We start from the raw sequence: 15842 nt of genomic DNA, 5'->3' as shown, positions 1-15842 counted from the left end.
TTAATAGAGACAGGGTTTCACCATGTTGGCCAGAATGGTCTCGAACTCCTGACCTCAGATGATTCACCCACCTCGGCCTCCCAAAGTGCTGGGATTACAGGCGTGAGCCACCATGCCCAGCTGAAGCTAGGCATTCTAAGCACATTTTCAAATACGGTATTCCTGTCAGAGCCTTGATAATATAACCAGTGTTTCCAATTTTATCCTGTTAAAGAGAACAGATTCTTTATTGAACTTACGCAGACAACCAACTTGCCATAAAAATAACAGTACTAACAAATAGTTTCCAAATTCTGGAGGTATCATCAGGTAGAAAGGAAAAGCAAATGTTTCTATTTTTATTCATAAAAGTATGCTTTACCAAATTGCTGTAAACTATACATAGCTTTCAAAAAAAAGAAGTTTCCTTAAATCTGTAAAACAAAATATTAAAAGAACCAGCAATGTTTCAAATAAAGAAACCATGAAAACCCATAGTTTTTATTTATCAGTTCAATCAGTCTCATGTAATTAATTCATTCTCTGTTTGATCTTGGTTAGCAGTTTTACAAACCCATCAGATTCGTAGACCAAAAAGTGTCTGAGACAAGTCTTAATAGATTTAGGAGTTTATTTTGCCAAGGTTAAAGACATGCCCAGGACACAGCATCAGGAGGTCCTGAGATGTGCCGAAGGTGGTTGAGTTACAGCTGATTTTATATATTTTAGGGGGACAGAAGTTACAGGCAGACATCCATGAATACACATAAGATGTATATTGGTTCAGTACAGAAAGACAGGACAACTGGAAGGTGGGGGGTGGGGAGGACTTCCAGCTCCTAGGTGGAGTTGATTTTCTGATTGGTAATTGGTTAAGTTATGAGCTAAAGACCTGGAATCAATAGAAAGGAATTTCTGTGTTAACATGAGGGGTTGTGGAGGCCAAGGTTCTTATAGACGTGAAACCTTCAGCTAGCAGGCTTCACAGAGAATAGATGGTAAATATTTCTTATCAGACTTAAAAAGGTGCCAGACTCTTAGTCAATCTCTGGATCAGGAAAAGACCTGGAAGGGGAAGGGGATTCTCCACAGAATGTAGATTTCCCTGACAAGAGACAACTTTGCAGGGCCATTTTTAAATACATCAAAGAAATATATTTCGGAGTAAAATACTTCAATTTCTTTCAATGTCTGCTGTCATGTGATGTATCTTATTGGTACAAAGAGTCTGTTTGGTCAGTCTTAAGATCTCTATTTTAATGCTCATGCTGGTCAGTTGTGCCTGAATTCTAGAAGGAGGGTATAATGAGGCATTCTGACCCTACCCCCATTCCCATCATGGCCTAAACTAGTTTTTCAGGTTTACTTTGGAAAGCCTTTGGCCTATTGAATGGGGGTCCATTCAATTGAGTGAAGGGCTTAGAATTTTATTTTTAGTTTACAGTTTCTTCATTAAAATTTTGGAAATTTTGTCCAATGGTACAAACTAAAAGTCATGTCAGAGTTTCTTTTTTTTTTTTTTTTGAGACAGAGTCTCACTCTGTTGCCCAGGCTAGAGTGCAATTGCACGATCTTGGCTCACTGCAACCTCTGCGTCCTGGGTTCAAGCAATTCTCCTGCCTCAGCCTCCTGAGTAGCTGGGATTACAGGCACGCAACCCTACACCCAGCTAATTTTTATATTTTTGGTAGAAACAGGGTTTCGCCTTGTTGGCCAGGCTGGTCTCAACTCCTGACCTCAAGTGATCTGCTCGCCTCTGCCTCCCAAAGTGCTGGGATTACAGGCGTAAGCCACTGCACCCGGCCTTCTTTTCATTCTTCTGATATAGCTTTTTGGAGACACAGCACTTTAGGATTATAATTGCTTGCAAAAGCTTTCATAAAAGGCATTAGAACCAAAACAATTCACTGTTGACAAGATGACTTAAAATGGCCATGGTTAAAACCTGATGAGAGTTCATTATAATAATGATGAAATTGACAAGGAAATTTGGTTATTTTTCAACCAAAATTATGACTGATAGCATTTATACCAATACATACCAGATTTATAGGAACTTTTTTTGTCACAGGGTGGGTGGGAAGCCTGATTTTAGGGGCTTTCCTGGAAAATTTTTTCAGCAGTCCTTCTTCCAATGTCCTGGTTGTTTGCACAAATGGCAGTGAATTTTTGGAAACTGCTGTTTTAGGGATTGCTTATTTGGGGAAGCACCCTAGGACAGGCCCAAATGTCATTCTAGGTTGTCGGTTGCCATGGAGCTGAAATACTTGGGGAATGGCTTTTCAAAAGGTAATCTGCAGTCTTTTGGGTTTTGCCTGACCCATAAGTAGATTGGACAGAGCTTGCTGGGTACTTGATAGAATTCTCAGGAGACTGCCATTCTGCCTCTTTCATCCATGTGGGGCTCCCTAGATTACACCAATACATGTACTAGTTGGTACAAATCAAGTATACTGGGGTTATAAATTACCAGTAAGGCCAGGCATGGTGGCTCGTGCCTATAATCCCAGCACTTTGGGAGGCCAAGGTGGGTGGATCACCTGAGGTCAGGTGTTTGAGACCAGCCTGACCAACATGGTGAAACCGCGTCTCTACTAAAACTACAAAAAAATTAGCCGGGCGTGGTGGCGGGTGCCTGTAATCCCAGCTACTCGGGAGACTGAGGCAGGAAAATAGCTTGAACCCAGGAGGTGGAGGTTGCAGTGAGCAGAGATCGCGCCATTGCACTCCAGCCTGGGCAACAAGAGCGAAACTCCGTCTAAAAAAATAAAAATTTAAAAATAATGAGTTACTAGTAAGACCCTGAATTCTTCAGAAAACTTGTGAAATTCTTCTGTAGGTTTAGGAAAATCTTGAACTGTGGCCCTGAAGTCCATTTTTGTCCAGGGAGTACAAGTCACTTGGGGATTATCTCCTGATTTTTCAAATGATTCTCTTATAAGGAAACTGTTTAACTGCTTTTTTCAGGGAAGAATGGCAATTCAGACAAAGCAGATTGAATACTTAGGAGTAGATTGTAAATATTCAGGCAATGTAAGAGAGAGGGAGGCAGTAGGAGTTACATCAGTTTTACCATCCTTGGTAAGGGAATATCTTCCATTTCCAGCTTTTATTAGCTCTTTACAGTGAATCTTTTTAAAAGGTGATTTTAGAGCACTGTTGTCTCTTTGAGGCTTCTGAATACCAATAAGAATTCTGTTCTCTCTGAGTAATTTGGGAGGCTTGGGGTTTGAGTGCACTTCTTAGATGAATAGTCTTTTTCATCTGGAACATTCCATGTAATGGCATCATAATTCTGAATTATCTTTTGTAAGATTTTGCCATTTGTAAATATTTGTAGCTTCCAGAACCAGAAACCTCATACACAAAAAAGACAGATTGGCCAGAAGGCAGGGTACTCAGATCTTTAGAAATTAAAGAAACCATTTGATGATGGATATTGGGTCTTCCAAAGCCAAAATGGCTTTGGCTTTGAGATTGCCTTGACCCACTGAGCCAATGACGTTTCAGTTTCGTTTTTGTCTGACCCAGTCAGATGCCTGAGGCCTCCCTCATCTAAACATGTAAGAAAAAACACACATACCTATGAATTCCAAAAGCCAGAGTTCATGCCCCCCTTCACCCCATGGTAATAACCACTTGCTGTGACTGCTGTTGGTTACCTTTACTACTGCAGCCCTCTGTGTTAGCCACAAAGAGTGTAACCCACCTTTCCCTCCGGCCATATGCTGGTCACCAATGGGATGCAACCCATATTTCTGTCCAGCCACATTCTTCAGGGCTTGACCCAAGCCTTTTATGGCATCATGCATATCACCAGAGTGGGAGCCAAAACAATGTAGCCCTTGCCAGTGACTTGTCAGCCACTATGAACCCAGAAGTCATGTGCCCTGCCACAGTACAAACGAACCCTAGGTACTCCAAAGTCAAATGTTCTCTCACAGCACAAACTAACCTTGATACCCCCAAAGCCAAAGATATCAGTGAGCTTAAATGCTTAAGAGAGCAGAGCTCAGATCTGAGAGGGACTTAACCCTCAGGGCTGTGTGAAGGAGATAGTACACCCCACCCCCAAAAAAGAAGGTTAGCATCACCTTTTCCTATGTTCTTCAAGGAGTCTCAGGTCATCAGCTGTCTCCAGGTCCTTTTGTGGTCATCTGTCAAAAGACAAAATTACAACAAATTTAAAGACTTTATTTTAAGTCTTTATTTATGATTCTAGACTTGGGCAACACTTGCCACTTCCACATTTTCAGATATTTGTTATAGCAACAGCCACACTGCCAGTACGATTTTCCGTCTTATTCTGTTTTCCGAGGCTGTGACAGAATACCAGGGAATGGGTAATTTATAAACAATAGAAATTTATTTGACTCATGGTTCTAGAGGGTGGGAAATTCAAGATCAAAGGGCCAAATCTAGTGAGAGTTTTCTTGCTGTGTCATAACATGGCAAAAAGTATCACATGGCAAAGGAGAGCGTGAGATGGAGAAAAGAAATGGAGCTGAACTCACCCTTTTATCAGGAGCTCACTCCAAGATTACTAACCTATTTCTACAATAGCTGCATAAGCCTGTTCATCAGGGCAGAGCCCTAATGACCTAATAACCTCTTCAGTCACCTCTTCAGTGTTCCCCCTCTTAAAACCGGCATGATGGCAATTAAACTTCCTTCTTTCTTATGTGTTTATTTTAAACTGACAGATAACTGTGTGTTTTTGTTGTGTACAGCGTGATTTGTTGAAGTATATATACATTGTGGAATAGTTAACTAGCTAATTAACAAATGCATTACCTCACAGAGTTCTCATTTTTGTGATGAGAGCATATAACATTCACTCTTTATATTTTTCAAGAATACACTATATCATCATTAACTGTAGTCACCTTGCTGTACAATTAGATCTCTTGAAATTTATTCCTCCTGCCTAACTGTAAGTATGTATCTTTTGACCAACATTTCCCCAACCTCCTTCTCCCTAGCCACCCCAGCCTTTGGTAACCACCATTATACTCTCTACTTCTGTGAGACCAACTTTTTAAGCTTCCATATATAAGTGTGATCATGCATTATTTATATCTCTGTGCCTGCCTTATTTCACCTAGCATAATGTTCTCCAAGTTCATCCATGTTGTTGAAATGACAGGGTGTCCTCCTTTTAATGGCTGAATAGTATTTCATTTTGTATGTGTATATATATATGTGTGTGTTTAAGTGTATGTGTATATGTGTATACACATACACACTATATATACACACACACACACACCACATCCACAATTTTTTGTTTTTTTTTGAGACAGAGTCTCACTCTGTCACCCAGGATGGAGTGCAGTGGTGCAATCTCGGCTCACTGCAAGCTCCGCCTCCCAGGTTCACGCCATTCTCCTGCCTCAGCCTCCTGAGTAGCTGGGACTACAGGCGCCGATCACCACGCCCAGCCAGTATTTTTAGTAGTGAGGGAGTTTCACTGTGTTAGCCAGGATGGTCTCGAACTCCTGACCTCGTGATCCACCCACCTTGGCCTCCAAAAGTGCTGGGATTACAGGCATGAGCCACCACGCCCAGCCCACGTTTTTTTTTTTTATTCATTCGTCTGTTGGTGAACATCCAAGATGATTCTATACCTTGGCTATTGTGAATAAGGCTGCTATAAACGTTGGAGTGCAGATACCTCTTTGACATACTGATTTCATTTTCTTTGGACACATCAACAGTAGTGGGATTGCTGGATCATATGGTAGTTCTATTTTTAATTTTGAAGTAATTATTGAGGCCTGGCACAATGGCTCATGCCTGTAATCCCAGCACTTTGAGAGGCCAAGGTAGGCGGATCATTTGAGGTCAGGAGTTTGAGACCAGCCTGGCCAAGATGGTTAAACTTCATCTCTACTGAAAATACAAAATTAGCTGGGCATGGTGGCACATGCCTGTAGTCCCAGCTACTCGGAAGGCTGAGGCAGGAGAATCGCTTGAACCCAGGAGATAGAGGTTGCAGTAAGCCGAGATCACGCCACTGTACTCTAGCCTTGGTGAAGGAGTGAGACTCCGTCTCCAAACAAACAAACATATATACATACATTTTTTGGGTGGGTTGGGGCAGGCACAGAGGCTCATGCCTGTAATTCCAGCACTTGGGAAGCCGAGGCATGTGTATCACTTGAGTTCAGGAGTTTGAGACCAGCCTCGGTAGCATGGTGAAACTCTGTCTCTACAAAAAATACAAAAATTAGCTGGGCATGATGGCCTGCACCTGTAGTCACAGCTGCTTGGGAGGCTCAGGTGGGACGATGGCTTGAACCCAGTAGGTGGAGGTTGCAGTGAGCTGAGATCATGCCACTACATTCCAGCCTGGGTGACAGAGCCAGATCAGTGGTGAATTCTGATATTTTAGTGCACCTCTTACCTGTGTAGTATACTACACAAGTAGTGTGCTTATACTCAGTGTACCCAATGTAGTTTTTTTTCCCCTCACCCCTCTCCCCTCTCCCAACCTTCACCTTGTGAATCTCCAGAGTCCATTGTCACTCTGTATGTCTTTGTGTCCTCATAGCTTAGCTCCCACTTATAAATGAGAACATACAGTATTTGATTATCCATTCCTATGTTACTTCGCTTAGAATAATGGCCTCCAGCTCCATCCAGGTTGCTGCAAAAGATGCTATTTCATTCCTTTTTATGGCTGAGTTGTATTGCTTGGTGTATAGATACCACATTTTCTTTATTCACTCATTGATCAGTGGACACTTAGGTTGTGAATTCTCCAGCTCATATTTTCAGTTTTTTGAGGACTCTCCATTTTGTTTTCCATAATACCTGTATTAATTTACATTCCCACCAATAGTGTATAAGGGTTCTGCTTTCTTCACATCCTCACCAACACTTGTTATTGTTCGTCTTTTTGGTAATAACCTCTCTCAGTGGGGTGAGCCAGTATCTCACTGTGGTTTTGATTTGCATTTCCCTGATTAGTGATGTTGAGAATTTTTTCATATACCTGTTGGCCATCTGTATGTCTTCTTTTGAGAAGTGTCTATTCAGGTCGTTTCAGTGGCTGTTAAATTTCAACATGAGTTTTGGAGGGGACATTCAAACCACAGCATCAAACTTTAATCTCTGTTACATATGTTAATATTTTTTTCCTCTCAATCAGGGCACTCACTCTCCAGTTTGCCTCAGATATTGTTTTCCTATTACTTGAATGTATTTACATTTGAAATCCCCAGTCCTCACTAGAGTTGGAGATCCAGGCATGTGGGGAAAAAATGGTATTTCTTGGAGACTTGAGAACACAGATAAGACTAACAAAGGAACTGTTGGATACCATCAGTGCCACCAGATTCACCCACTAGATGCTTTTTAATAAGGTTAAAACATTTGTAGTAAGAAAATTCTATTAATATTTATTTTCTGCATTTTAATCTCTTCAAGGACTATGTTTTATTTGTCTCAGTCTTTTCAGATAATGTTGGTGGTTAAAAAACTGAAAGCATTAGTTTGTATTTTTAAAATGTAAAATTAAAACACTTGATGAATATGTAGCTTGAGCAGTCTGTCAAAGCCATGACTCTGAGAACCAAACCCAATTCTAAAAATGTTTATCCGATGTTATCACAGAATATATTTTAAAACTGGAGCCATCTGCCTTCCAAAGTTTATCTCCGCTGCACCTGCGCTCAAAAATACTTCTGCCTACACACAGGAACTATTGTTTAAAGATTTTGCTGTTGATTCAGCATGGAGGCTCTCCAGGAATTATTCACACTTTAAATTTATTTTAAAAAATAATGAATGCATACTATAAAAAACAAAACAGAAAACCCCCCAAATTCTACAAAGACATACAGGAAAATTATATCTTTTCCCACCTCTATCTGTAGTCCCTCTTGCCAGAAATAACCACTGTTACAAGTTTCTTGTGGATCCCTCCAAGGATTGTCTCTGAATATACACATGCATGTGTGATGCACATGCGCACACACGCAAAGCCTCCTTTTTCTGCACATATGGCAATATATTGTATATGCTTTTCAATACCTGTTTTGTTTTCATTTTGTTTAACATATCTAAGGAGAGTTTTTTGGTATCAGTATATCTGCACTATTCTTTTGGCTCATACTATGACATTATGTGAATGTTTAATCATTTAATCAGTTTCTTACTGATGAATAGGTTTGCAATCTTTCTACTATAAACAGCACCACTAAGAACATTCCTTTATGTCTGTCTTTGTGCATGAGTGCACTTCTACAGGACAAATTTCTAGAATTGGAATTATGGGGTCAGAAAGGTATGTGCGTTTTTAATTTTATTTGTTACCATTCAGTGGCCCTACAAAGAATTACCAGTTTGCATTTTATTCGTGTATAAAAGTGCAGTTTTCTAACACCCTTGCCCAACCGTTTTATCAGATCTTTTGCCAATCTGATAGATGAAAAATGATGTTTTACTATGGTTTTAATTTGCCTTGCTCTTGTTATGATCCAGCATCATTTTGTCCAGGAAAGAACACTAGCTCAGGACTGCCAGGCAGACAGATGTGGACCCCGCTTGTTGGCCATCATTGTCATCTACTTGTTTTTGTTTTTGTTTTTTTTGTTCTTCTTCTCTCTCTCTTTCTTTTCCTTGGGGCGAAAGTCAGACAGTATTGTTAAAAAAAAAAAATCCTCATGGGGAAAGAAACCTTACAGATAACTAAATATATACTTTTTAAATTTAATTTTATTTTTATTTTTTATTTTTTTCAGAGACAACTTCTCGCTTTGTTGCCAATAGGCACTGGAGTCCAGTGGTGAGATCATGGCTTGCTGCAACCTTGATCTCCCAGGCTCAAGTGATCCTCCTACCTCAGCCTCCCAAGTTACTGGGACTAATAGGCACATGCCACCACACCGAGCTAATTTTTATTTTTCACAGGATCAGAGTCTCACTGTGTTGCTCAGGCTGGTCTCAAACTCCCGGTCTCAAGCGATACTCCAGCCTCAGCCTCCCAAACTGTTGAGATTACAGGCATTAGCCACCACACCCAGCCTTAAATTATATGTTTATCTAACAAATCCATTACTTTTTCCCTGACCCATCTCATTCTTTTTTCCTAGTTTGCTACTACATCTTTTAAATATTTCCTATCTATTCCTTTTATCAATGCCTCTCACCAACCAAAAACATGAGCATTTGAACTTCTGTCTGTTTGGGCAGGTTATTTTGTTTCCTTCATTGTACCTGAAGATTATTTCCACTCAACAACCCAGTAGACTGCCAACTCTGTAAGGACATCTTTTCACTGCTATTACTCCAGCCCCTAGAACAATACCTGACACACGATAGTCATGCAATAACTTTCTTTTTCCTTTACTATATAAATATTTTTTATTATATGCAGTAACATAAAATATGCATAACAAAATTACCATTTTAGTTGGCCATTTTTAAGTGTACAGTTCAGTGGCATTAAATACATTTACATTTCAATAATTTTCTTTTGAATAAACAAATGAACAGTCATACTGGTTATTTGTGCTTGAAAGTTACCAAGAGCCAGATGGTAACATTGGCCTTCTTTCCTGCAGATGAAGTTATACGGAAGCGTCTCCTCATTGATGGAGATGGTGCTGGAGATGATCGGAGAATTAATCTGCTAGTGAAGAGTTTCATTAAATGGTGCAACTCTGGGTCCCAGGAAGAGGGGTATTTCATTTCACTGTTGTTTCCATACCAATGTCCTAATGTGATTTTAGGCCATATATTGAGGTCCTGTGAATAGATCAAATTTTCACTCACCTTAAATGTCCAGTGGAGTCAACTCTTAATCGAGAGTAGATTTTCTTGGCCTTTTCTTCTCTTCAGAGGCCTCCCATATGTTTATTAAAACATGGAGAAGGAGGATTGAAGGAGAAATGAAGATTAAATTCAGACTCATTAGTTTGGTTACTTTTATGATATAAGTGTTTAATAGGATAAAATATCTAAATGGAATTTTCTCCTTTGCTAATAAAAGGCTACCGCTATGTATGTATATATTAAGTTGACACGATTAACCGCGATTAGTTTTGCACCAACCTGATACACACACACATACACACACACACACACACACGTATATCTAATTTTTTTTTTTTTTTCTTTGAGACAGAGACTCATTCTATTGCTCAGGCTGTAGTGCAATAATGGCACAATCTTGGCTCACTGCAACCTCCACCTCCCAGGTTCAAGCAGTACTGGTGCCTCAGCCTCCTGAGTAGCTGGGATTATAGGCAAGCATCACCATGCCTGACTAATTTTTGTATTTTTAGTAGAGATGGGGTTTCACCATGTTGGCCAGGCTGGTGTCAAACTCCTAGCCTTAAGTGATCTGCCCACCTTGGCTTCCCAAAATGTCAGAATTACAGACATGAGCTACCATGCTCAACTATATTTATTTATTTTTTAACATAGTAAACTTTTCCTCATTTGAATTTGCTTTCCATATAAATGATTTTATAGAGTGAAAAAATTGTGGGAACAGAACTGTGAAGTTAAAAAAACATCTTAAAGTATTTTTTAGTCTTTTAAACAAAATTCAAATAATTGTTTGAATAAAACGTGTATTGATAAGAACAGCAGTCCCATCTTTGCATTTGTAACTAAAGTAGTTAAATTCAAGAATACTACATTTGATAAAAAGAAAACTTAAGGGACAGATATTCTAAATTATTTTAAATAAGCAAATGATTCTCTCAGAACTTGGTATAATTTAATTAGCAAATATTTGCCTGCATTATAACAGTTCATTTTTGTCAATCCACAAGCATCCTTATTTTGGTTTTCTCTCTTTTTCATTAGGTATAGCCAGTACCAACGTATGCTGAGCACGCTGTCTCAATGTGAATTTTCAATGGGCAAAACTTTACTAGTATATGATATGAATCTCAGAGAAATGGAAAATTATGAAAAAATTTACAAGGAAATAGGTAAAGAATCTTAATGTTTCTATCTGTAATTTTATTTTTTATGGTCTAAAGGAAACAATATCTGCTAACAATTTTCTTTGATTGGTGGTAAAAGAATAATAACAATTACTGTATTAATGGAAAGAATACAGTAAATGTTAGCTATAAAAATGCATATTCTAACATGATATAGTACTTTGGGTTACAGCTGTTTTTTTAAAATACTAGTGTCTATTTTGTTACCAATAGAATTTAATTTATAAATGCATTTTAAAATTAAAAATGGATTATTGATTTTGTTACCACTATCTTTTAAAAACCTTCTCATATAGAATGTAGCATAGCTGGAGCACATGAAAAAATTGCTGAGTGCAAAAAGCAAATTCTTCAAGCAAAACGAATACGAAAAAATCGCCAAGGTAAGGGTTTTGAGGGATTTAATGTGCAAATACATTATTACTGACTACTATTTTCATGCAGTTTTTAATGTTGTGAGGTATAATCTGCAGCCTGAATCAACCTTGATTTAAAAAAAAAATCCAAATTTTAATTCCTTAGAACTATATTATTCTTTAAAATACAGAAGGAGGTCTGTGTTGAAAAGAATGTTTTTGCTGGATTATGTTGATTATCTAAGTATTTCTTTTGTTTTTCTCTTTTTTTTTCTTATCCCAGTATTTCTTAAGTATTAAATTTTTACCATCTTGGACCCTTTTGCCTAAATAATGTTATAGTTAATCAGCAGAGGCGATTTACATAAATATACTAGATTTATGGTTTGGGTTTTTAGTTTGTTTAATAGAGCTACTTTCCAAAAAATGAAATGGAAAGGAATTTAAACTCTGTGAGTTTTCATTAAGTACAAAGCAAGCAAACATTTCTAGACGGCCTACAATATCTAATAAGAAGGTTAAAGTTGAGTTTTGTTATAATCTCTTGTTTTTAAGTTAGAGTATATCCTTATGTAGTTCCTAAATACTATTTCAAGACAATTTTTAATGTTAGAGGCAATGCTGTTCTTAAAATGTAAATTGAAGAAAAATAAAAATAAAAAATATAATGTGTAATCACAACTGTTACATTGATGTGAAAAACTAGAAGAAAATAGAAAATGTTAATGGTTATTTTGAAGTTGTGAGTTTTTATGGCTTAGGTTCTTTTCTCTGTTTTTGTTTTGTTTTGTTTTGTTTTACATAGGGCATGTATTATTTTGTAAAAAAATTTGTGTTCAAAAGAATCATACTTTTATTGAATTAATATGCTCAGTTCTAAAACAATGAATGTTCACTTTTTAATGAACTAATTAAGATGAAGCTTAATTTCCTCTTTTTACAAGTTGTTTTTTTCAGTTTAAAATGTGTATGGTGAAGTTTTGGTGCCCTATTTACAGTAAGATATACCAACTTAGTATCAGTTCAAAAGTCATTTAAAAATATTTGGAGTGTTTTCGTTGGTTAATGAGGTTTTTAAGTAAATCCTGCCACTCATCACTCATCACTTCATAAGAAAGGTTAACAGAAGTTACATGACTTATCTTGGAGGTCTCAGTGGAGCAGAAAGTAGAACCTGAATTTTAAGTTATTTGCACGTTTCTGAAATCTTAACTTTTGGAATGAGTGAGAAGTGTAATTTGCTGTTGACTAACAACTCAAACTAATGGTAGGATATATTTACTGATTTTATTTTATTTTATTTTTTAGACAACTAGTGAGTAAGATCCTTCTCAGAATCAGTCTATTTGATAATCAATAATAACTTAAATTTGCTTATGCTTATGCTGACCTCTTATATTCTGTCCACGACATATAAATGGAAAAAAAGTGGGAGCTAAAACCCCTGTTTGGAACACTTTTGATGTTGTGTATCATTATAATTATAACTCAGTCAACTAAAACTGGCAATACTCATCTTTCAATGATTTCATTTCTTGATGTACTAGGGAAGTGATTAGAAGAGGTTTGTGATATTATACATTTTTGTTGATATTATACATTTTTGTTTTGATAATTCATGTTCAAAAAACCCTTAGTTTGATAAATATTTTTATGTCTTTCAGAATATGATGCTTTGGCAAAAGTGATTCAACACCATCCAGACAGGCATGAGACATTAAAGTAAGTGTAGAGTTTTACTTTGAAAGGAACTAACCTTTATACATAAATGCTCATAAACTACCCTAGGCATTTCATTTTTTGCAGAATAAATATGTTTCAAAAGGAGGGGTCAGATCTTCAATATTATATTTTCCCATACTTCTCTGTTAAATTTTATTTCCCTCTGACCTTACCACTTATATGTCTGAAATAAATGCATGTAATATTCATCAATAGCACAATGGACAAATAGAATATGGTCTTCATATATTAAAATACTGAATTTCAGTTAAAAACAATAAACTAGTTATGCCCTTTTAAAACATAGCTCTCAAAACATAGTGAAAAGACACATAATAAATTTTAAATTATTACTACATTCCTGAAACAAAGAATAATAACCATTTATAAAAGTTAGAACCCCCTTTCAAATATTATATACCAATACTGTATATTATTCAGAGATACAAGTATATGCATAAAAAAGAATTAGAATGATATAGTAGTTGCCTGAGTGGGAGGTAGAGGAGATAAAACAGCCCAGGATAGAGGTCTAGAGGTAAGATTCACAGGATATTTCAGGTTAATTGGCAATGTTTTATTTCTTTTACCAAAAAAAAAAAAAACCCTTGAAGTTAAGCTTCACAATATGTATCATTTCTTGGGTCTTGTTATTTTATTATCTGTGTTTTTCTGTACTTTAAAAATGTATCCAAAAATGTAATTTTAATGAAAGTAAATCCATATTTAGAAGTTAAGAAGAAATCATCCCCAGCTTCAGAAGTTTCACCATAGTGGAGTGTTATAACTCCTTATAAGTCTTTTTTTTTTTTTAATTTTAAAAATCCTATCTAGTAACTAAAAAGTTAGGTATTAATTGTAATCTCTTTTCCCCCATTCAGCAAAATGTAACACTCTTTTATTTCCAGGGAACTAGAGGCTCTGGGAAAAGAATTAGAGCATCTTTCACACATTAAAGAAAGTGTTGAAGATAAGGTATTTGCACATATATTTAGCCTTTGTGATCTATCTGTCTGTCTATATATCTATATATATAGGTCATCATTTGTATAAATTTTTTTCTTGTTAACACAGCTGGAATTGAGACGGAAACAGTTTCACGTTCTTCTTAGTACCATCCATGAACTTCAGCAAACATTGGAAAGTAAGTAGAAATAGTCTCAAAATAAATGTTTATGAAGATTTTTTAAATGACCCAGGAATGTATCTTTTGAAATATGTATCTTGGAGAGAGAGTATACCTTCTATTTCTGAACAATATAGCTGGATGACGTTAGAAGGTACTCAAGTTCAACTTTCTTGAATATATGTAGAAAAGTCATAATTTGTGGTAATATAGGATTTAAAGATATACATAGTGGTTTAAATTAAGAAAAATTCAAGGATGATAGATTTGGAATCTTTCTTGGTTCACTGTATTGATTACTATAATGTAATAACTCAGGACCCAGGCAGGCAATAATAAGGAATCAGTACATAAGAACATTTGCATACCCACTGAGTGGTGGGTACTTTGAAGAACTGGAGACTTGCTCTTTATATTCACTGTAGACAGTTAGAAATTTTTGTATTACCTGATCTTTTGATTGTTTTAAAGAATAGCCTAAGACCCAGATTTTTTTTTTTTTTTTTTTTGAGACAGTCTTCCTGTCACCCAGGCTGGAGTGCAGTGACACAATCTTGGCTCACTGCAATCCCCACCTTGCAGGCCTTAGCCTCCCGAGTAGCTGGAATTACAGGTGCATGCAACCACGCCCAGCTAATTTTAGTATTCTTAGTAGAGATGGGGTTTTACCATGTAGGGTAGGCTGGTCTTGAATTCCTGACCTCTAATGATCCACCTGCCTCGGCCTCCCAAAGTGCTGGGATTACAGGTGTGAGCCACCAGACCCTGCCCAGATTTTTTTTTTTTTAAGTGAAATCTATCACATAAATTTGAAAGTTTGATTCAACTAGTAGCCATCTTTGCTTTAATTGTATTGGCTAATACAGGATAAACATGTTTTCATGTGTTCATTGAATATAAAACATAGGCAAACTTGATTAAGGTTTTATGTTTCCTTCTCAATTACAGATGATGAAAAACTCTCAGAGGTAGAAGACGCTCAGGAAGCAAGCATGGAAACAGATCCTAAGCCATAGACAGGCTAATCGCCCACCACTCCCAGGAATATTGAAATAGCTACGTGACCATAATGTGTTTAAAATGTGGTGTGCTCTTGAGATATTTAAAGTTTTGGCAGTAAAATACTCTGTTTTTAAATATGAATGTGTATTTCATTCATATTTCCTCACACAAAGGAAAATGACTTCAGTATAGATTTGTTTTTATTAAAATGCATTTTTTTATTCTTAAGTGGTAGGAAGCAACATCCAAAAATGCTTAATAAAATGCTTTTAAGCTGGATATGTTTGTGCTCATTAATATTCCAGGTAGTTTTTAACTGGTAACATTGATTGGCTTACAAAATAAGTTGAAAATTGTTAGAAGTTGGCATTTCTAGGATGTACTGGGAAAATGGGCCAATTTCTGGAAATGGTTACACTTCTGAAAATGGAGTCTATGAAGAGGCTTTAGGAGGGCCATGAATCTGTGAAATTACATGCAAAATGTTTGTGGTGTATGCTTATTGTATAGAGAGGTTCCAGGCTGTTAAAAGTCACTGGTATGAGAGGTAATTATAAGATGCAAAGTAAAATAATGCGCATTACTTTCTATATCTCGCCTTAATATGTGAGGAATATAATTCTCAAATGTTTTGTTGATATCTTTTCTCTACTGTTTTGTTCTTTAGGAATCATTTTCAGTAGAAAAAAATGT

At 36.7% G+C, this 15842-nt stretch overlaps 1 protein-coding gene across 5 annotated transcripts in view; it reads left to right on the top strand.

Annotated features, from left to right (window-relative positions):
- LOC105483339 (THO complex subunit 7) overlaps window positions 1-15428 on the top strand; it is a 30015-nt gene extending 14587 nt beyond the window's left edge. For 4 of the 5 annotated variants that reach the window (XM_011744195.3, XM_011744187.2, XM_011744197.3 and 1 more), the window contains exons 2-8: window positions 9549-9666; window positions 10801-10928; window positions 11240-11326; window positions 12964-13021; window positions 13930-13996; window positions 14096-14165; window positions 15096-15428. In XM_011744195.3, coding sequence (XP_011742497.1) covers window positions 9549-9666; window positions 10801-10928; window positions 11240-11326; window positions 12964-13021; window positions 13930-13996; window positions 14096-14165; window positions 15096-15163 — 596 coding nt within the window. In that variant the 3' untranslated portion in view covers window positions 15164-15428. Of the gene's footprint in view, window positions 1-7766; window positions 8270-9548; window positions 9667-10800; window positions 10929-11239; window positions 11327-12963; window positions 13022-13929; window positions 13997-14095; window positions 14166-15095 lie in introns of those variants that run through there. The other variant, XM_011744178.3, reaches the window with a different exon arrangement.
- Window positions 15429-15842: the final 414 nt, after the last annotated feature.

The sequence above is a fragment of the Macaca nemestrina genome, chromosome 2 (assembly GCF_043159975.1).
Source record: "Macaca nemestrina isolate mMacNem1 chromosome 2, mMacNem.hap1, whole genome shotgun sequence".
Classification (NCBI taxonomy): domain Eukaryota; kingdom Metazoa; phylum Chordata; class Mammalia; order Primates; family Cercopithecidae; genus Macaca; species Macaca nemestrina.
Note: the sequence above shows the minus strand (reverse complement) of the source record. Positions and strands in the feature narration are given on the sequence as shown.